We start from the raw sequence: 21,971 nt of genomic DNA on the forward strand, positions 1-21,971 counted from the left end.
TTTCATTTCAAAACCATTGTGGTGGTGAATAGAGGCCAAAATCTGAAAATTCTGTCAATGTCCCAATATTTATGGACCTGACTGTATATACACATATACACACACTTTTATTTGTGTGTGGAAACCCCCCCAGTAAAAATCCTGCATTTGCCCCTGATGAACAATAACAGACTAAAAAGCTTACTGGACATTAACAAGAAATATTTGAACAAAAATAGCCATCCAGAATGAGATTATGTTGATTCATTAAGCAGGAAAAGCTTTACAAGAAAGAGTTAAATAAAACAAATATTACTAATAAAATGGTAAATATTTCAGTGTGATGTAACCCATAGCAACCAATCACGTATGAGCAGCTCAGGAATGACTAATGAAAGGTCAAGTCTGATTGATTGTGGTTGCTATCAATTACAGCATTTTATTAAAAGGTTCTATTACTGTATGAAAAGTAAATTTTCAGCTTCTATGATCTCTACTGTTTAAAAGATCATTTTTTTTTAAAAGCACCTTTTTCAGCATGGTTCCAACAAAGACTGTTTTCTGGAATTTGGTTTATTTACCCCAATGTGCTCACTCACACATGGTTAGTAGATGTGGTTATTTTAATTCCTACATTATTTTAGACAAGTAAAAGACATTAACATAACATGCAGTCTCCTTCCTTTCCTTATTCCCTATTAACAATGCAATAAATTGTTTGCAACCGGATATTTTTTTGAAAAGACATTTTAATAGTTTACACAAACACCAGAAATAAAATACATTTAAGTTTTATATTTTATAAGGAAATTCAACCATTCCGCTCTTTTTTTGCACTACTGAGGGGCCAATATGCCAAGATTATGTCAGTTAGCAGGAGCAATTCAGTGTTTAACAGACAAAGGAAATTAACAAAAAAATCTCTAGTTACATAATTAATGGGGTTTACAATTACAGATCAATTCTCCGAGATCTCCATAACCTTACCATTGAGGCCTACAAGGAATAGGTTATTGGTTCCAAGGAAACCTGATACAATAAAACAAGTAAAGCTTTACTTCTAGCCCCTTAATTACAGGGTTTATTTCACATATCAATAAACAAATTTTCGCTTCGCACATTCGCTTTGACTTGCTGTGTGCTCAGAGATCTCCCCTGCATACCGCTGACACATGGTTATTTCCTTTCCTGCTGCCTTCCTGTCAGCTTGGACCAGTCTGGCCATTCTCCTCTGACCACTCTCTTTAACAATACGTTTTTCACCCATGCAACTGATGTTCACTGGATGCCATTTTATTTTGCACACAATTTTCGCAAAAAAAAAACTGCGCCCGGTACATTGTAGCATACAGATATAAAAGTGTCACATATCAAATTAATCAGCACAGTCTGCTAGTGCGTCCTAGTCGCATTACATTACGACTTAGACACATTTTCAGGAAAAAGAAGACGCAAACAAGACGCCCGGCTCTACAGAGTCTCATAGAACCTGGTGCTCCGAGAGGGAATTTTTAGCGTGACTGCAGCAAAGACGTATAAGGACACATATGTAGATCATATTTTTACCCCACTCTCGTGTTCGGTCTGGAGAACAACTGAACCTCTTGACTGTCTACATGCTTTGTTAATGCATTGAGTTCCTGCCATATGATTGGCAGATTAGATATTTGCACTAGCGGGCGTATCTAATAAAGTAGCCACTGAGGGAGAAATCTACTGTTTCATGTTTGATTTCTAGATAATATCGCTGGACATTGCAAGGATGTTTTAGACTCAAAATTCCAAATATACTAAGCAGCTTGTTGATATTCATCAGTTTTGGGCATGTGCGAGATCAGTCCATTTGACCCATTTACCATAGACCTTGCCTGACAAATAGAAGCATGAATTCGTAAGTAGCGGACTGCACAAATCAGTTTCATCTGTGCAGGCTTTTGTGTTTAAACAAGTAAATAAGGGTTAATATTTTAATATACAGTCAGGTCCATAAATATTGGGACATTGACAGAATTTTCAGATTTTGGCCTCTATTCACCACCACAATGGTTTTAAAATGAAACAAACAAGATGTGCTTTAACTGCAGACTTTCAGATTTAATTTGAGGGTAATTACATCCAAATCAGGTGAACGGTGTAGGAATTACAACAGTTTCAATATGTGCCTCCCACTTTTTAAGGGGCCAAAAGTAACGGGACTATCAACTCAAAAGCTATTTCATGGACAGGTGTGGGCTATTCCCTCGTTATTTCATTATCAATTAAGCAGGTAAAAGGTCTGGAGTTGATTCTAGGTGTGACATTTGCATTTGAAATCAGTTGCTGTCAACTCTCAATATGAGATCCAAAGAGCTGTCACTATCAGTGAAGCAAGCCATCATTAGGCTGAAAAATGAAAACAAACCCATCAGAGAGATTGCAAAAACATTAGGTGTGGCCAAATCAACTGTTTGGAACATTCTTAAAAAGAAAGAACTAAAAAATCCATTACAGTTCTGTATCAACATCCTATTGACAGATGAGACAAAGATCAACTTGTACCAGAGTGATGCGAAGAGAAGGAAAGGAACTGCTCATGATCCAAAACATACCACCTCATCAGTGAAGCATGGTGGTGGTAGTGTCATGGCGTAGGCATGTATGGCTGCCAATGGAACTGGTTCCCTTGTATTTATTGATGATGTGACTGCTGACAAAAGCAGCAGAATGAATTCTGAAGTGTTTCGGGCAATATTATATGATCATATTCAGTCAAATGCTTCAGAACTCATTGGACAGCGCTTCACAGTGCAGATGGACAATGACCCGAAGCATACTGCAAAAGCAACCAAAGAGTTTTTTTAAGGCTAAAAAGTGGAATGTTATGCAATGGCCAAGTCAATCCCCTGACCTGAATCCGATTGCGCATGCATTTCACTTGATGAAGACAAAACTGAAGGGAAAATGCCCCAAGAACAAGCAGGAACTGAAGACATTTGCAGTAGAGGCCTGGCAGAGCATCACCAGGGATGAAACCCAGCGTCTGGTGATGTCTATGCGTACCAGACTTCAGGCTGTAATTGCCTGCAAAGGATTTGCAACAAAGTATTAAAAAGTGAAAGTTAGATTTAGGATTGTTTAGTTTGTCCCATTACTTTTGGCCCCTTAAAAAGTGAGAGGCACATATAGAAACCGTTGTAATTCCTACACCGTTCACCTGATTTGGATGTAATTACCCTCAAATTAAATCTCAAAGTCTGCAGTTAAATCACATCTTGTTTGTTTCATTTCAAAGCCATTATTGTGGTGAATAGAGGACAAAATATGAAAATTCTGTCAATGTCCCAATATTTATGGACCTGACTGTATATATTTTTTTCAATGATCCCCCCCAAATGCATAACCAGCCCCGGACCTCTGAGCCCAGTCTGTACTGGAAAATTGGGGGGAAAACCAGCATGGGGTCCCCAAATTTTTTCAAGTAATCAGCACCGGGCTGAATCAGTGAATCAGCAGGAGGGTTTACACCATAGCAGGGAGACACACAGATTTAATAAAGGGTTACAACAATTGGTGTGTGTGTCTTGTAATTTTTGTTATATTCTCTTTACAGTGGAACTATAGGTGCCAAGGGGCCCTTAATGTCCGGGTATGCTGGCACTTGTGGTTGTCCAAGTACAGAATGCCGGGGCAGGCTTGCTGAGACCTGTATTTTCACAGTAAAGAACAAAAGTAATTCTATCTTTTACACAATTACCCCTGCACCCACCGCCACCAGGGGATTGGGGAAGGGCCATGGGCTTTATCGCACTAAAACACCAAATCAACCCTCATGTCTTAAAATCAGAATTTTTAGCATGGTTGAGTTGTTAAAATTATAGAAAAAATTATCACAGATGAACTAAACCTTGTGGACTATTAAAAATTAAAAATGACAAAATTGAAGATCTACCAACTACCTGTGATTGTACAACATTGACTTAGTAATGCTGGCTACAGAAAGTAAGGGAAAACATGACATAGCACCCTGACACATCCCAGGTATAATAGCAGCCAACAGAGTTCATGTACATGTCTACTGGTCAGCATGTTATACAGTGATTGGTAAATACTTAGGGGTAAATTTACTAAGATGGGAGTTCTTTTTAAAAAGTGATGTTGCCCATAGCAACCAATCAGATTCTACTTCTCATTTATCTAGCACCTTCTAGAAAATAATACCTGGAATCTGATTGGTTGCTATGGTCAACATCACTTCTTAATAGAACTCCCATCTTAGTAAATTTACCCCTTAGCCTCCACTCTGATTGCCAATGCAGCTCTAACAGATGCTACTATTGGGTGTCAAAGAAAACAAACAAACATACATACATACATATCTCCTTAATTCTGCTCATTTGGTTGCATAAGGAGCTTGAATAATGGAGAAATAAGCTGAGCGAAGTAAAGATTTGGGTTATAAGAGCAGGAGACTCCTGGGAAATTAATGCCCTTTGCATATGGATCCATGACTGAAACTTAAACGTACTTTGTATCTAACTCCGTTCTCAAGTAACCATGGGCCTGATTCAGTTATATACTAATGCCATCGCAGCTGCTATGCGAAAATATGCAAATGTCGCAGCCGCTGGAGATGTATTTGAGACGCCCACCTACAAATCAAAGCATCTGTGTACAAAGACGAAGCATCACTGCCCCGAGTGAGCCTATGGTCCCACAGAATGGCCGTAAGAATTGAGATGCCGGAGCCATATTCCTTGCATACGGCATCGCAGTTGCAAGGTGTAACACGCCTGCATTCTTTGCCACCAATCCCTGTTACCTACCACAAATGCTACCTGACTGTCAATCACGCTGCAAGTAAATAGTCTTTGTGAGAGATTATGGTAATGGTCCGTGATGCTTGCGCACTGCGACTTACAAGCATGCACGGCTTACTGATAAACGCTCAACTCCATAGACATCAGAAGAGCGTAGAACTCTGAATCAGGCCCCATGTAGATAAGGGAGACAGGTAAGCACATCCTGCCCAAAGTAACATAGTGCCAGCCTGGACAATAAGGTCTAAACAGACAAAGGTGAAGACATATCTGTGCTGCCTTGTTGGCCCCAGCCAGGGGCGTATCTATAATGGGTGCAGTGTGTGCGGGGCACACGGGCCCCCGGGTCCAGGGGGGCCCCGCACCGCACACCCTGCACCCATATTATTTTAAACTCACCTGTCCGTGGTCCCGAGTTGGGTGCCAGCGGTGTGCAGAACACCGTAAAATGGCCGCCGTGGCAATTTTTCTGATGTTCTGCACATACGCAGTACACTCCAAGCACACTCTAGCGCCCGGAGTCTACTAATGCTCGGGTGGCTGGCCAGCCGCGTCAGTCGGCTGCCAGCCACCGGGGAGAGAGGAGGGGCCCAGCACGGGGAGTGCACACGGACCCCATCCTCTCTTAAGACACACCTGGCCCCACCTCATATTTTGCTGTGGGTGAGCAGAAACTAGACATCATCATTGAGGTAGTGAGAGAAATTAGGTAGAAGTGAGCAAGCTGAGACTTTATATATGACAGTGTGGGGGTCTAAATTTACAATGTGTGAAATAAATGAGCTGGGGAAATGTGAGATGGCATAACTGAGAAAGAAATGATGATGTATGGGTCAGCTGGCTTTATTTGGGCTATGATTATATAATATAAAAGCGCTTACTGAATGTGTGTGAGATACAAGGCCGTTTTCCTGCACATATAGCATGTATATGGGGTTGGGTATGAGTTCCCGGGAGTCGGGATACCGCTGGTCAGAATACCCTACCCTCCCACCCTAGTGCCTAAACCTAACCTCTTCCTCCCCGCACCCTAAATATAACACTCCCTCCCTGGTGCCTAAACCTAACCTCCCCCCTTAGTGACTAACCCTAACCCTCCCTCTAGTGCCTAACCCTAACCCCCGATATTTACCTTCAGGATGCCGGCGGTTGGGATACAGGAGCTGGGATCCGGTCGCTGTCGGGATTCCAGTGCCAGTATTTAGACTGCCGGCATACCGCACGCCGGGATGCTGACTACATCCCATTTATATGCTCTAGGAGAGACATACTGTATGGACTAGGAATTAGAGATACTGTAGGTACAGAGGGAGAAGACTATAATGGGTACTTATTAATTATTAATACACAGCTGTGGAGGAAGCACTTAAGAGCCCCACTATCTTTGTATATTATGCTGGTATACTTCAGAAGCCCTACAGCTCCAAGGGCGCACAGCAGTTTGCTGGTAAAACAGACACATATTACAATAAAAACGATAGTACTTGGGCAGCAGTGTGAGAGGTGGGAAAGAGAGGACATTGAGAGGTTGCTAGCAGCGTCAGCATTCCCACTTGTGGTCATGATAATGGAATCCTCCCCTGGAATGGCAGATGGGAGAAGAGCCCATGTTTTGGGATTTGTTTTGAGGTGGTGCCCATGTAATAAATAAGGTCCCAATATTGCATGGCACTGGATATTTTGAATACCTTGCATTATATAAATGTGCAAGCTTCAGACTGCACTACTATAAAAATTTTCTACTGACATTCAGCATTTTCTTATACTGGCATTAGGTCAATATTGTTAGTGACCAATGCCAGAATAAATCCGCAATTGATACTTCCCAATGTCTTGGGCAGTGCCAAACTGATGTGTCAAGGCCCTGCAATGACAAAGTAGTAGGTAAGACTGGGATTCCAGCTCTCATCCTAACCCGCTGCTACATGCCCCTTCCTCCCTGTCTACCCCATCTGTGTCACGCCTGTTTGTCTGCCCCTCCCCTTTAGAATGTAAGCTCTCACAAGTAGGGCCCTCCTTCCTCTTGTGCTTCTCCTTACCTATACTTTCATCTACTCCTTACTCCCCACTAGGGCACCTAACACTTGATTGCTTGTTGAGTGTTATTTATTACCAGTTATTTATATGGTGCACACACATTCCGCAGCGCTTTACAGAGACTGGTTATGACAGCTAATGCAGCAATGTATATAAACCTTGTCCTGCACTGTATTGTACTATAAGTCACTGGTTTCTTTTTCACTTATTTGTTTATGCACTTTGTAAGGTGTTGCGGGAACACTTGTGGTGCCATATAAAGGATGATGATGATAATAATAATAATAATAAATAATTCAGAGTACTGCTGCTTTAAAACACTGGGTTCCTTTTAGTTATTTTAGGTGCAGCTGCTAGTAGTAGTTAAACAGCTGGAAAATCATTTGCTGGTTACTACTCATTCCATGGTTTGGAAAGAGGAACAATTCTTAACCAGATACAGTGGTACAATGAGTGTCCCACTCTTAAGGACCACTTAGACAGAAGTACTGGATTACTGACATCTGTGGCTGTATGCCATGAAAGGTGCTATTCAAGAGTTAAGTGGTAATGCCAAAAAATATAGGACCTGCTGTGTGTTGGCTGCAAGAGAGATATAGCACAGCAGTCCGTATGGAGTTGTGGGTCTAATCTATGAATGGTGCCAGGTCAACTCCCATATACTGTATAAAGCAACAAGCCATCAGTAGTGTAAGTTACAAGAGAACGTTTGGACTACACATGGATACATGAGGACTGGACTATAGATTGCTGATCACCAAATAATATGATAAGACAACATTCTATTTGATTGTATCAATGTTTTTGTACTTATTTTAACTTAGTCCATTTCACCTTTAGTTCCTAGCTTTATGCGTTATTAGTGGTACAGTTCCTCCAGAAGGCTAAATATGGCTAGTCTATCCGAACCTCTGAAGGGCATGTAGTGCACTTTGGTTTTCAGACTCCCTGAGATGCAAGCCACCGAGGCTATACATGCATTAACCTCACCTCAGGTGACCCGCCACAGTACATGTCCACATATGGACAAAAACTTCTCTGACAAACGCCTTCTCTCTTTTACACTGGCTGCAAGTTGTCACAACATTAAAATTTAAGGGTTACAGTCTGCCAACCGTGCATTTTCTGAGATGGATGAAGGAATGTGATGTATTTCATCTTCCCCTAAAAGTACATAGGGAATGTTGAAAAAGAGAATACCAACTTCCAAATAAGTAATCCTTTTCTTTCCTCTTAATTCACAGCTAATGGACGTTATGTGTCTGTCTTGCAGGTGTAACATGTCCTCACCTTGAGATTTGGTTTTGACAGCAGTTTCAACAATTCTCTGATCTCGCTGTTCAGTGGCTTGCTCTGCAGTTCCTCAGCCAGCTGTGAAAGAGACAGAATTGACACCAAGAGCATTAACCACACGTTGCCTCACCCAGTGCGTCAGTGACAACTGAGAATCTATCTTGTTTGAGATTATTGCTTTCCAGTGTGCTCAAAACAGAAGCCAGCATGAAGAAAAACAGACTATTAATCATTAGTTCTCTGCATTGGGCCTCGGTGGACCGGATTCCAGCCAGTTCTTTCAGCTGAGTTTAACTCAAGTAATCGTATCTGGCACTGGAGTCAGATCACATTCTGATTTATGGATGCAGGGGTAAAGTTGTGCACTTCATTTAGGGGAATAGCTCTTTGCGCGGAGACAAAGGCTCGCTTGTGAACACTGATGGATCAAACTTTGACGTTGTCTATTTAAATAAAAAATAAAATAAAAGCTGTTTCTGAACGAGGTGGTAAAATCTGCATCGCTTCCAGCATCCCACAGAGGATGTGCTGTTTAGGTCTCAGGTAAGACCCCCCTTCCCCCCAGAGAGTGAAAACTGTCTGTGCCTTTTACCTTACACTTATACACACCGTAATTACGTAGCTCCTTAAATGTAAAACCAGGTCAAGCACAAGCAGTAAGACATGTCAGCCAAAAGAGCCTTTCGCAGCACTGTAGCTAGTAACATGAGAGCGCAAAGGTGGAAACCGGCACCCAATGTCTACTTTATTCATTGCTTTAATGTTGCTACTTATATTGCTAGATTAGTATATATTAAATGTTGCTACTTATATTGCTAGATTAGTATATATTAAATTAGCTTTGTCCACACAAACCACCATGAAAAACATTTAGAAAAAAAACATTGTTGCAGCAGTGTAGCTACAGGACAGTTGTTGTCACATTAGAGCATAGGACCAAATAAACGTACAACTAAAAGTAGAACAGCGTTTTGGACAATACAGTGAGATTATAGACACAGTTTATATATAACGTACACACAGTTTTTAAAGATTGGGAATAATATAGTCTCTGCTGTAAAATACAGTATAATAACATTTGTAGCCCAGAAAATGATGTAAGCCACAGTACATGCACACACTCTTTCTGACAACACACAGATGTGCCCTCATACATCTAGCCTCAATATGCCACACAGCGCGACATGCCTGGCGTGAGTGAGCCGCCAGGTGTTGCGCAACTATGTCAGCGTCATGCGTCTTTTTTTCACCGAAAATGCACGGTCAGATTTGTCAGATGAACGATCTGAAAGATTTGAACTACGAACGATTTTTGACTGCATTAAAATGAATGGAATTGTCCAAATCTGACTGCAAACACATCAGATGTCAGTCAGATATCGTTATCTGACAAGCGGGAACGCTCATCGTTCATCTGACAAACATGTCAGATTTTCCTTCAGATATGAACGATTTATAAAACCGTTATCGTTAAGATCTGAAGAAATATCTGACCATGTGTATGCACCATAAGTTGCAATGTGATATGCCTTGGATGCACCAGCAGACTGTGTTGATTAATTTCATATTTGACGCTTGTATATCTGTGTGCACCCGAGTCTGTATATGAACAATGGAACTTGGAATGAAAAACGCTGCGCCCGCTACATTGTAGCACTTCGTATACAGAATCAGAGACTCATGCACACATATATACAACTGTGATATATCATATTAATCATCAGAGCCGTAACTCGATTTTTTGGTGCCCTGTGCTAGTAAGAGCATTGGCGCCCCCCCCATTTTTCAAGGGGACAGAACGCAGCCAAAAAAGGGCCATGGCTTCATGGGGAAGGGCCAGGGAAGAGATAGGAGAGGCCAGGAGATGCTGGGGATGGAATAAGAAGAAGCTACAAGCAAGAATGATGATAAAAAGAAATTTTACAGGCCCAAACAGCGCCCCCTGGCCTGTGGTGCCCTGTGCGATGGCACCGGCCGCACTACCCTAGCTACGGCCCTGTTAATCATCACAGTCTGCTGGTGCATCATAGTAGCATCACACTGCAACTTATATACAAAAGAAGACACTGGATATAGGGCGGCTCCCTATCTATCAAACCCTCTCTGCTGCGATCTCTGTCACTGTCTCTCTGGTGAAAGCTGAGTGATGAACAGTGGCAGCATCCCCCATTCACTATCATTATCTCAGCATGGCGATAGAAGAAGTAAACGATCTGAGAGATGCTTTATTATTTAAATAAGGCACTTTCCCAACATGGAATACAGGAAAAATGTTAATATTTCGCAACATGGAAAATTTAAAACCATCGTAATCTGTTTCCTATATCAGCAATAAGCAGTGATAAGAAAACCACTTTTTAGTAAATAGAGTCATTAGAATACTCTGACTATTCTTGGATATCCAGGAGATTCCCAATATAGGGCCAGATTCAATCAGCCGCAAAAAGCAGAGATAGGCGAAAAGCGCAATGTTTTCGCCTCATTCTCCTGCTTTGAAGCAAAGTTTTTGCGTGCTTTCACAATGTGCGTCCCCGCTTTTCGCCCTATTAAATTGCAAAACAGTCAAAAACGCATATGTGCGAATACAGCGAATGGCGAAACTAGTAAAAGGACAGCTTATTTTTTGGGAAATCAGTCTGCACCCCATAAATAGCATAACTGACACGGGAATTCATTATAGAAGTGTATTAATAACCCTAAGTAATTGGGGTACTTAAATTGAGTCAAAGGACTGGTATATGCATATTTGCATAAGTGTAGAAAAATGATGGAAAGAAATTTCTTTTGGGAAAAATAATTACTGTTGTATAATTGGGGGTACATTAAAATGGGTACTAGTACACTTTTGTGTCTAAAAAGTGCAGATTTAAAAAGTTTTATAAATACCCCTGCTGCAGCCACCTGCAATCCAAAAAACACCTGTGCCATCCATACAGCCCCCCAAAATACCTGTCCCAGAACTTCAGACCCATTTTCCAACACTTTTTTTCAATTTAAGATTAAGATAATTAAGATAATTTTTTTTGTCTAATTAGTCATTGGGGGCGGGGGGGCGGGTCCAAAGGGTTCTGAACCAAGTCCCCACACTTCTATTCTCCTGCCTTTGGGTGGAGAAACTTTCGCCTATGTAGTTATCGCCTAGGTGAAAACGTCCTGGAATTGAATAGGGCGATACTTCGAAAACAGGCGAAAACCGCGCATCGGTGAAACTTTTCGCCTATCGTGACTTGTCGCCTCTAATTGAATGTGGGCCATAGTGAATGATCTCCAGGACTCCCTATAAAGTCTGAAATCAGGCTAGACAGAGAAGCGGAACCCAGAGTGATGAAAACATTCCCGTCACCAATGTTCCGTCCACTGCTCTTTGTTAAGGTGATTAGCTGTTGGCAGCAGGACGTTATGATACAAGTCAATTTAGTTAGGTCCTGCTAGCTCTTGACTGCACTGTGCTACCGTTTGCATATATACAGGGAAAGATCTAAACAGTTGTAACTTGTGAAAGGGGGTGACAAAGAACTAGGATTTACAGTAACAGTCATTGTTTCTCAACACACGTTACAGTGACTCCCTTACGGCTGCCAATGTGGGATGTAAATAAGCCTACTCAAAGTATGCACTGTGAAGTACAATTACATATGTGAACAACATCATGGTATTTCTGATGCCCCAATAAATAACAGTATGCGATAAACCTATTTAGTTGAATAATTCAATCAATCACAGCTTGAACATGGCACCTGTTGAACTAATTGCAAGTTAAATAGTCCTTTGCAGAAACATATACATTTGTGTATTCCAACTTTAAGATGTACTGAAAAGTGGGGTGGGATATAAAATGCTTTACCGTAAAGGTCCTTTTATAGATTCCTGGCGCAGCTTACAAACCGCATGTTACTGTAACCTCTTTAATACCTGTGAAGGCTATAGATAAAATAACTCATGCCTGCACGTTGTTAACATAATGTTCTGGCAACGCACACTAAGCACATTCATCCACTCAGACATCATTTGTTACAATGCAGAAAGCTGTCCACCCTCTCAGAGACAGATAAATGAACATTGGGATGCAGTTGCAGTGTTTCCACCTTGGTGCTGCTGCAGATTTTCCTTTTGTGACCTATGATAAAAACATTAACATGGCAGTATCAGGCTGCAGATACGTGTTCTAAAGGAAAATGAACCTAGCAAAATTAAAAACAAAAGTGTAATATGTTGTATTTAATTGAGCTTAGTATCTAATTTAAACAGGAAAAACATTTATACATTTACAGTATCTCTCTATTACATTTGGACTACCCTATCTGTATATGGCGTGCAGTGAGAGTTGGACAGTGTCCTTCATCCTCCGCTTACAGCTCATTGTCACTTTCCATAGCAGAATATGCGTGCACACCACCATTATAGAAGTGGCCAACGACTGAGAACCTCTATGGCAGCAGAGAGAGAAACGGCTGCATCCCACAGATATCATGTGTTGCTCGTGGTCCACTGAAAATGGCAGGCATGGCTGCGGGACTCCCCCGGGGCACATTTGGTGACAAGTAGGTGAGTGGCCCGGCAGCTAAACAGGGCTGTTGCGTCTTGCTCCCCTGTAACTGTCCTCCCCACTGGAAATATGGGGAAGATACATCAAGCCTTCTAAAGAATGGAGAAGTTGCCTATAGCAACCAATTACCTACTACCTTTCATTATATAGAATGCACTTGATAAATGATAGGTGGGAGCTGATTAGTTGCTATATGCAACTTTTCCACTGGTCCATTGTTTGATTCATCTCCCCCTAATTCCCAATGACTTCTTAACTTATCTCAACCTTATGACCCGGCTCCGTCGTGCGCATGCGTGAGACCCGGATAGCGACGGGCAAGCCGTCGCTATGGGTCTCACTACAAAGGGGGCGTGCTGTCGACGGTGAGTGACAGCACGCCCCCTTTGGTGGGCGTGCCGGGGATGTGGCTGCCCAGACGGAGGAGTTCCCATGGGAACGCCTACCGTCTGAGGCCGGCCCCACTGACATCACAAGTGATGTCAGTGGGAGTGCTCTCGGCTCTGATAGAGCCGAAAGCACTCGAGGGCTTGCGGCAGCGAGACCCTACCACAACTTGACCATCGCGACCATCTTCCTGGCCGCTCGCTATAGCTGTGGGTGGTCACCCAGAGCTATACGAGCGCCCAGGAGGCCGCTCTAAAATTCAGAAGGACGGCCCTGATTCAGAGCGAGCGTTCCTTTCTGGGAGAGTCCTAGTCTCAGAGCTCAATCCCCACCACCCAGTTCACTTAAAGTCTGTAATCAAGGAGTAGCGCAGCCTGGAAAAAGTCCAGTAACCTTGAATGGTAGCAGGTAATTGTGTGGATGAACAACACATAACTTGCGCAGAGTGGAGGGGTCACATTGGGAAATCTTTTGTGATAGTGAAGAGATAGATTTTGGTTAAGCAAGCAGAAGTATTTTCTTTAATATAGAAATATCCCTCCTGGGCACAATAGTTGTGCTAAAATTTAGTAAATACAAATATAAAAATAGATGTAAGACTAATCCATGCTGCTGCTGCAAAAAAGTTGTCAGTCTCAATCAATAGCACTTATATTTGCAGCGACTCCCAGCACTGCAAATTCATTTTTATTTTCTTGTATTAAATTTGGTAAAATACAGACAACCAACATAGCGAATGCCAGAGGGAAGCAGCAATAAAATTTTTTGTGAGGTAAAATCAGTGGGATGTAGTCAGGATCCCGCCGGTGACCATAACGACGGTCAGAATATTGGCAGCAGAATCCTGACGGATCAAAATACAGACGAAATCTGACGGCGAGTAATAGGTTTAGGGTTGGGCATTAGGGGGAAGGTTAGAGTTGGGCTGTGGCAGAGAACGGTTGGGCTTAGGCTGCCAAAGGGGATGGTTAGAGTTAGGCTGCGGGAGGGATGGGTTAGAGTTAGAGTACTCACCAAAATTTGCCAGGATTTTCACTGCCGGTATTGTGAGCGTCGGGATGGTCACCACCGGGATACCATACCCAGCCCAACTCAGTGCAGCCCATGCATTCAAAATAGGCTGTAAGGGTGAAAGTCTGTTTAAGAGAAGTAGACTAAAGCAATCGATGTGCTTTAGCATCATACGCCGTAGTTGCATCTGTGACTATAAGTTAATGCTATCATCAGTCAATCCCTGGCATACAAGTTTGTGTCTGAATGTTCAAGAACTGAGATGCCCACTATGAGCATCCTTAGATGCTGTAATACCTCTTGGTGCCTCTTCAGATACTACCATTGGTTGCACCATCGAAACTTGCACCAGCTCTATGGTAAGCACAGATTTTCCATTTGAGTATGGCCTCCAATGTGAGCGATTAAGTATCGGTGTACGCAACCACTTTAGAGCCACTCCCATTAAACGCCAATAAGACGGACCATCTGCGTGCGCCTGAACAGCCAACTCACAGTCATCGCCCAAAAATGTCCAATTTCAACACACTTCTGTGTGCGCGCATCTAAAATCAGTACTGGGACTCTGTACAAACACAATCAGGACGCATGCACAGTAAAAAAAAACCCCACTGAACTGCATCAGACATCGATATAGTGTGTCATTCAGAATCAGGCCCTATGAGTGCTTTAATTAAAGTTTTCGCAACATCTTGTGTGAGACATCAGGACTACACATCCCAGCATGCCCTGCCACAGTTTTGCTATTAGGGAATGCTAAAACTGTGGCAGGGCATGGTGTAGGCAAGCAAAAAAAACATATGAGATATGGTAAGAACTTACCTTTGTTATCTCTATTTCTACGAAGTCCATAGGGTTCCACAGGATACCTTGGGGTATAGGCAATGGCGGCAGACATCCAGGCACCACAGAGTTAAAAACTTCTCCATCCTCCCAGGATGCACTGGGGTCCCTCTCCTATACCCCACCCCCCAGCCTCAGGCACTCAGTTTCGTCACAAGCCATAGGCCGGAGGAGGATAGAGAGAAGAAAGTCTGGAACACACAAGTATCGCATTCTCACCAGAGGGAGACGGAAAAACCGGTGACCAGTACCACAGCCCACCTGCAGTACAGGTGCCACAGGGCGGGAGTCCTGTGGAACCCTATGGACTTCGCAGAAATAGAGATACAAAGGTACCATATCGCATATTTTCTACATCAGGGTCCACAGGATATCCACAGGATACCTTGGGGATGTCCCAAAGCCATATCCTTCAAGGGTGGGGACGCTCCTGTGCTGAGGGGAGAATCCGTCGCCCGAAGGAAGCATCCTGAGAGGCGTAGGTATCAAAAGCATAATACCGTACGAAAGTATGGACAGATGACCACGTGGCCGCCTTGCAAAGCTCAACAGCTGAGGCGCCACATCGAGCTGCCCACGAAGGACCCACAGACCTAGTGGAATGAGCCTTAACAGAAGATGGAACAGGAAGGCCCTCGTGAGCAAAAGCTTCAGAGATAGCCAGTCGAATCCATCCTGCCAATGTTTGTTTAGTGGCAGGCCAACCTCTTTTATGGAAGCCATAAAGGACAAACAAAGAGTCTGACTTCCTATAGACAGAAGTGCGGTCCACATAGATTTTCAAAGCCCGCACCACAGTCAAGGTGGCCTCACCAGCCGAAAGGTCTAGTGAAGTAAACTATGGTACAATAATTTCCTCGTTGATATGGAAACTAGATACCACCTTTGGAAGAAACCCAGGACGAGTGCGCAGCACAGCCCTGTGTCTATGAAAAATTAGAAAAGGAGGTCTGCATGAGAGAGCTCCCAATTCTGAAACCCTTCTGGCCGAAGCAATAGGCAGAAGGAATACAGTCTGAATGGGTAGCCATTTCAAATCCACTGAGCCCAGTGGTTCAAATGGCGGTCCTTGAAGAGTCTTCAAGATCACAGCCAGATCCCATGGTGCCACAGGTGGACAAACGGAGGCTGAATAAGAAGCACCCCTTGCATAAAGGTGCGGACATCATGAAGCATAACAATCCTACGATGAAACCACACTGAAAGTGCAGACACCTGTACCTTCAGGGAAGCTAGGCGAAGACCCTGGTCTAAACCCGCCTGTAGGAAGGCCAGAACCCTGGACAATCTGAACACCTGAGGAGCATAACCTCTAGTGCGACACCACTGGAAAAAAGCCTGCCACACTCTATGGTAGATGTTGACAGATGAAGGCTTCCAAGCTCTCAGCATGGTGTTGACCACAGAGCTGGAGAAACTTCTGGACCTCAAGAGGGCAGTCTCAATAGCCCCGCCGTCAAAGACAGCCGACTCAGGTCCAGATGAAGGCAAGGACCCTGAGACAGCAGGTCCTGACGTTGAGGCAACAACAGCGGAGTGTCCACTGAGAGACCCTGAAGATCCGTGTACCAGTGCCGTCTGGGCCACGCTGGATCAATCAGCAGTAGCATGCCGCCTTCTTGCATGAATTTGCGTATCACTCGAGGAAGAAGGGAGAACGGAGGGAAAAGGTACGCATACTGGAAGGTCCACTTGACCGCCAGAGCGTCCACTAGACAAGCCTTTGCGTCTCTTGTTCTTGACCCGAACATCGGCAGTTTGTCGTCGTGTCGTGAGGCCATGGAGATCTATCTCTGGAAGGCCTCACTTGTTCACCAGTAGCTGACACACTTCCTGGTGAAGAGACCAATCTCCTGGATGCACGTCTTGACTGCTGAGAAAGTCTGCTTCCCAGTGGAGAACTCCTGGTATGAACACTGCTGATATTGCGGTGAGATGCTTTTCCACCCATACTAGAATGCGGGACACCTCTGTCAGAGCTGCCTGACTGCGACTCCCTCCTTGGCGGTTTATATATGCCACCGTGGTGGCTTTGTCCGACTGTACCTGCAAAGGTTTTCCCTTGCTTGCTGGAGAGCCTTGAATACTGCCCGCAGTTCCAATATGTTTATTGGAAGAGCAGCTTCTACCGATGTCCACCTTCCCTGAAAGAAGTGTGGACCCATCACCGCTCCCCAGCCCCGGAGACTGGCATTCGTCGTCAGAAGGGCCCACTCTGCGATCCAAAAGGGGTGCCCCTTGTTCAGGTGAACCGTCTGTAGCCACCAGGCCAGAGATAATTGCACCTCCGGGGAAAGCACCATAGTCTGTCTCTTTATCCTTTGGGGCGACCCATTCCATCTCTAGAGGATCAGCTTCTGCAGAGGTCTCGAGTAAAACTGGGAAACCTCCACCATGTCGAACATGGATACCATGGGTCCCAGTAACCTCATTGCCGAGTGAATAGACACCCGGCGACTCTGCAGGCAAAGACGGACCTTTGCCTGTAACACAGAGATCATTTCTCCCGTCACCAAGATCCTCTGATGCTGGGAATCCAACAGAGCTCCTAGATGGGGCATCCTCTGAGATGGTACCAGGGAGGACTTCTTCCAATTTATCAGCCAGCCGCGAGACTGCAATACAGAGACTGTTAGTTGCAGATGACGCTGAAGTTTCTCTGAGGACTCTGCCAGTAACAGGAGATCGTCCAGATAAGGTAACAGGCAGACTCCCTGCAACCGCAGGTGAGCTGCCATAAGGGCCATAACTTTGGTGAACATCCGAGGTGCTGTAGCCAAACCGAAGGGCAGAGCCTGAAACTGGAAGTGGTCCTTGACCACTGCAAATCTGAGGAAGCACTGGTGTGCTGGGACAATAGGGATATGCAGGTAAGCATCCTGAATATCCAGCGACACCGTGAAATCCCCAGGTTCCACTGCTAAAATAATGGAATGCAGGGTCTCCATCCTGAACCGAGGAACCCTCAGAAATTTGTTGAGGGATTTCAGGTTGAGTATTGGCCGGTAGGACCCATTGGGTTTCTGCACCAGAAAAAGATTGAAGTAATACCCCAATCCCTTCTGAGACAAAGGAACTGGCACTATAACTCCATTCTGTTAGCATTGAGTGCATTACCTTCTTGAGTTCCTGGGCCTTGTCCTGATTCGACGGAAGGCCCGTGGTGAAAAACCGGCTGGGAGGCCTCCTGCGGAAGGAGAGGGCGTACCCCTGAGAGACCACTTCTCCGACCCATGTGTCTGAAGTGGTCAGACACCAGCTTTTTGGGCGAATTTCAGAAGTCTGCCTCACACTTTGAGGTCCCCCAAAGAGAGGCCCGTCTCGTCAGGCCGAAGGTTTGTCATCGGACTTGGGAGTGGGATGTCTGGTACTCCAGGCCTGCGTCCTGGGCTTTGCAGGTTTCTTGGCGGCAGTCCTCCTAGGAAAGGACTGTACCCTGGGTCTGTTCTGCGTTCTATAGGGCCGAAAGGACAAAGAACCCGCTCCTGATGGGACAGTAGTGGAAGACAGACACGCCGACTTAGCTGCTGCCGAAGTAGCCACAATTTTGTCTAGATCAGGGCCAAACAGCACTTCTCCAGTGAAGGGTAATCCCTCCAAACCCTTTTTGGAATCAGCATCCGCCTTCCAAGAACGCAGCCACAGGATACGACGAGCCGCCACTGCTGCCGAGGAGATCTTGAACGCCATGAGGCCCATATCTAAAGCTGCCTCATTAATGTAGGTAGCTGAGTCCCTTAAATTACCCACCAACTCCATCTGTTCAGGTGACGAGTCTGGGTCCAGGGATGCCTCCAAGGTATCAGCCCAGTGCTCCAAAGCTCTTGCCACCCAGCACACGGCCAAAGCCGGTCTGGACACACCTCCTGCAAGGGAATATTTCTACCCTGCGATCCGTTGGATCCTTTGAGGACATAGAGGGCATAGACAAGGTAGCACTCTTTACTAGACGTGTAAATCCACTTGTGGCGGGTTATTAAATTTTGCTAAATAATTATCTGCAAAAGGGTATGCCACCGCAAACCGTCTAGGGGACTGGTAACGCTTACCCGGCGGTTTCCACGCCTCCTCTAAATGGTCCACTAGCTGATCAGTATAGTGTAGTATCACTTTTAATATCCTTGAAAAAGGCATATTTTGATTTAGCTACAGGAGGAGCGCCATGCTCAATAACCAAGGGCCATCATCTGTCGTCACAGCATCCTGATCTTGATGAGGTTGCAGCAGACGCTTCTGCGCCCGCACAGACGACTAGCCCTGTAACACCTCTGACAGCTGTTGTACTGAGGTAGACAGTGAATTAGCCCACGCAGGTTCATGGATGACCTGAGGGGGCGACAACGGGAAACTCTGAGGTACGATTAACTGTTTAGGAAACCCCTGCATAGGGGATGACACCATAGACTGCTGTGAGACCCCCATCTGGGGACACGCAGGGGTTGTCGTTAACTGGCCCACCAGGATAGTAAGTGCTGTAGCAAAACAAGCCCATGGTAGCTCCTGCACAGGTGTAGTGACAGAAATCAGCCACCGCAGGCACGCCTTACATAATCCATCAGAGTTACCATCACCCTCTGCCAATGGTACCTTGCATACAGTACACTGAGGCTGAATGGGGAAATCATGCTCACTGTCAGACATACTGAGTGTGTGACCCGGAGCTGTATGTGACCATTGCACTTCACAACAAGTTGTATAGTGAGGTATAAATCCCCCTTGCAACACCGCACCGCAAGGGCTTGTTAGCAGAGAAGAAAAACAGGGATAGGGAAAATAGCTGACAGTATGTGAAAGTGAAAGTAACAGACAGCAGCGCTAGCCCAAAGTCACATACAATGCAGAATATTGAAAACCCTGCAGTATCTGCGCTTCATCAACTAACCAGACCTCAGCCTGGTAGGAAACAGCGCTGCATTCACTGACCTTGCACCGGAGGAGAGGTATGCAGGGGCACCCAGACCACGATGCCCGCATTAACAGCTTCCAGCAGTGTTTGCCACATGTATTAAAATGGCCACCGAGGAGCAGAGGGAGGGCTGGTCCGGGGGCGGAGCGCATGCAGATGCCTAACCACCTTGTGGAGAGGCTGTGTGCAGCGGGGGAGGTGCCGGCTGCTTAGCAGGGAAAGCACGCTCCCCTGGCATGCATTTAACCCCTGGGATGCTGGATATTTACTGTTTCTGTCCAGTCCTCAGTCCCAGGGGGTAGCGGAAAGCGCAGGGATCAGTAGCCTGGTTCCACACTGCAGCCAGTCCCCAGGGAGCCCCCTGCCTGGGGACTAAGGACTGTGCTATTCGGCTGGGACCCACCGCGGGACCTTGCCGCTTACCTGAACCCCCGTAAATCCGGCCACACCCACCAGCAACCCCGGATCAGTACCGGCGTTCTGGTACCAGCGGGGTGTAGGAGCGACGACATGGACGTCAGTACATACTGTCCATGTTGTCTGCTCGTTAGATGTGCAGCCACAGAAGCATTGAACAACTTTAGGGGCCTGCAGACCCCCACTCTGTACGGTGCATCCGACTTCGGCCAGGCACCGTCGAAAACGGAGTGCCTGAGGCTCGGGGGCGGGGTATAGGAGAGGGACCCCAGTGCATCCTGGGAGGATGGAGAAGTTTTTAACTCTGTGGTGCCTGGATGTCTGCCGCCATCGCCTATAGCCCAAGGTATCCTGTGGATACCCTATGGACCCTGATGTAGAAAAAAAAATAGTTTGTTTTCCAACATTTCAGTATATTCCTGTAATACTTTAGTCACAGTGAAAACAAAGAAAAACCCCAAGAGGATCCATTGGAACTTTCATATTTCCTGTAATAACCTGTCATGTTGTTGGAGATGTTCCCTGTCCTTTAATATTTCCAATTCCTTGCATACAGATGATATGTCCTCATACACTATGCCGCAGTTGCGCCAAATAGCCCTTTTCAGTGCGTCAGGTCCCACGGTATTCATTTTGTGCCAAGTATCTTGTTTGCCCGAAAATGCTTCTTAGTTGCAACTCGATGTGGCAAAACCACTTAACAAGACTGCAATGATTAATTTGATGTGCGACAATTGTACATCTGTGTGCGAATGAGTCTGAATCTGTATACAAAGTGATATGATGTAGCTGTCGCAGCTTTTTTTTATGCCAATTTCCGTTATGCTTCATCTGTAAAGGTGCCTACACACATAGCGATAATTTACACGATCTGGCCGATTCCGACACATCGGATCGACAGATCGTGTAAAATATGCCCAAATCGTGAGTCCCCACTCACAATCACGATGCGATGTGCGTCCCCGCAGGTCACACATCGCATCTTCAGATTTGCCGTGCTGTAGGGCTGATCTGACAATCTCAAGTCACGATGCACTGGATAGTTTAGGAGGCACGATAGTTCATGTATCAAAATGGCAGCTTTTTCAGACCAAATCGTGCCGACGACTGCCGGGGAGCTCCTGGGGAGAGTTCAAGGAGAAATCGTACACATCGTTGGATCGTGAGCACATCGCTATGTGTGTAGGCACCTTTAATTTTTACATACTTAAAACGAATTCCTGTATGGTTAAAGTTGTAGTCTGGAGTCTTTCGTATAGATTGAGGAGTATTTTGCTGCATCTGCGATGCTAATAAGATGCAACTGTAAAGACAGTCGCTACGCTACACCGCCCAGCGCAGCTAACTCGCAACAGGGGTCTCGCGCATGGTGTATTGTGGCTAGGTGTCTAAGGACACATCTGTATGGTAGACATACATGGCAAAGTAGTGCACTGTTTATAATTGCCACTTCTTAATGTATTTTTAATAATTCATTGTTGCTAGTGCATAGTACATTGTTTTTTTTCATCAATCTGCATTACAGTTAAACATACATTAACATTTTGCTATAATTTATATTACCACTGCGCTATTTGTCATATGCATTGAGTCAGTTTGTTTAATGACGTTATATAGGTGATGTGTGCTCCCATGACGATGGGTTCTGCGAGACCAATAGTGCATGCACAGAGACCATAAGGTATATATAAGATTTGCCACTATGGGACCACTGGTGATTGTATTTAGCTGTGTAAGTTTTGTATCATCTTTGTAT

General features: G+C 44.9%; 1 protein-coding gene across 2 annotated transcripts in view; it reads right to left on the reverse strand.

The window, feature by feature from the left end:
• Positions 1-21,971, reverse strand: part of MPP7 (MAGUK p55 scaffold protein 7) — a 432,558-nt gene that overhangs the window by 150,009 nt on the left and 260,578 nt on the right. For both annotated transcript variants that reach the window (XM_088447791.1, XM_088447792.1), the window contains one exon: positions 8,103-8,183. In XM_088447791.1, the coding sequence (XP_088303917.1) occupies positions 8,103-8,183 (81 nt within the window). The remainder of the gene's footprint in view (positions 1-8,102; positions 8,184-21,971) is intronic.

The sequence above is a fragment of the Taudactylus pleione genome, unplaced genomic scaffold (assembly GCF_031769625.1).
Source record: "Taudactylus pleione unplaced genomic scaffold, aTauple2 ptg000439l, whole genome shotgun sequence".
Lineage (NCBI taxonomy): Eukaryota > Metazoa > Chordata > Amphibia > Anura > Myobatrachidae > Taudactylus > Taudactylus pleione.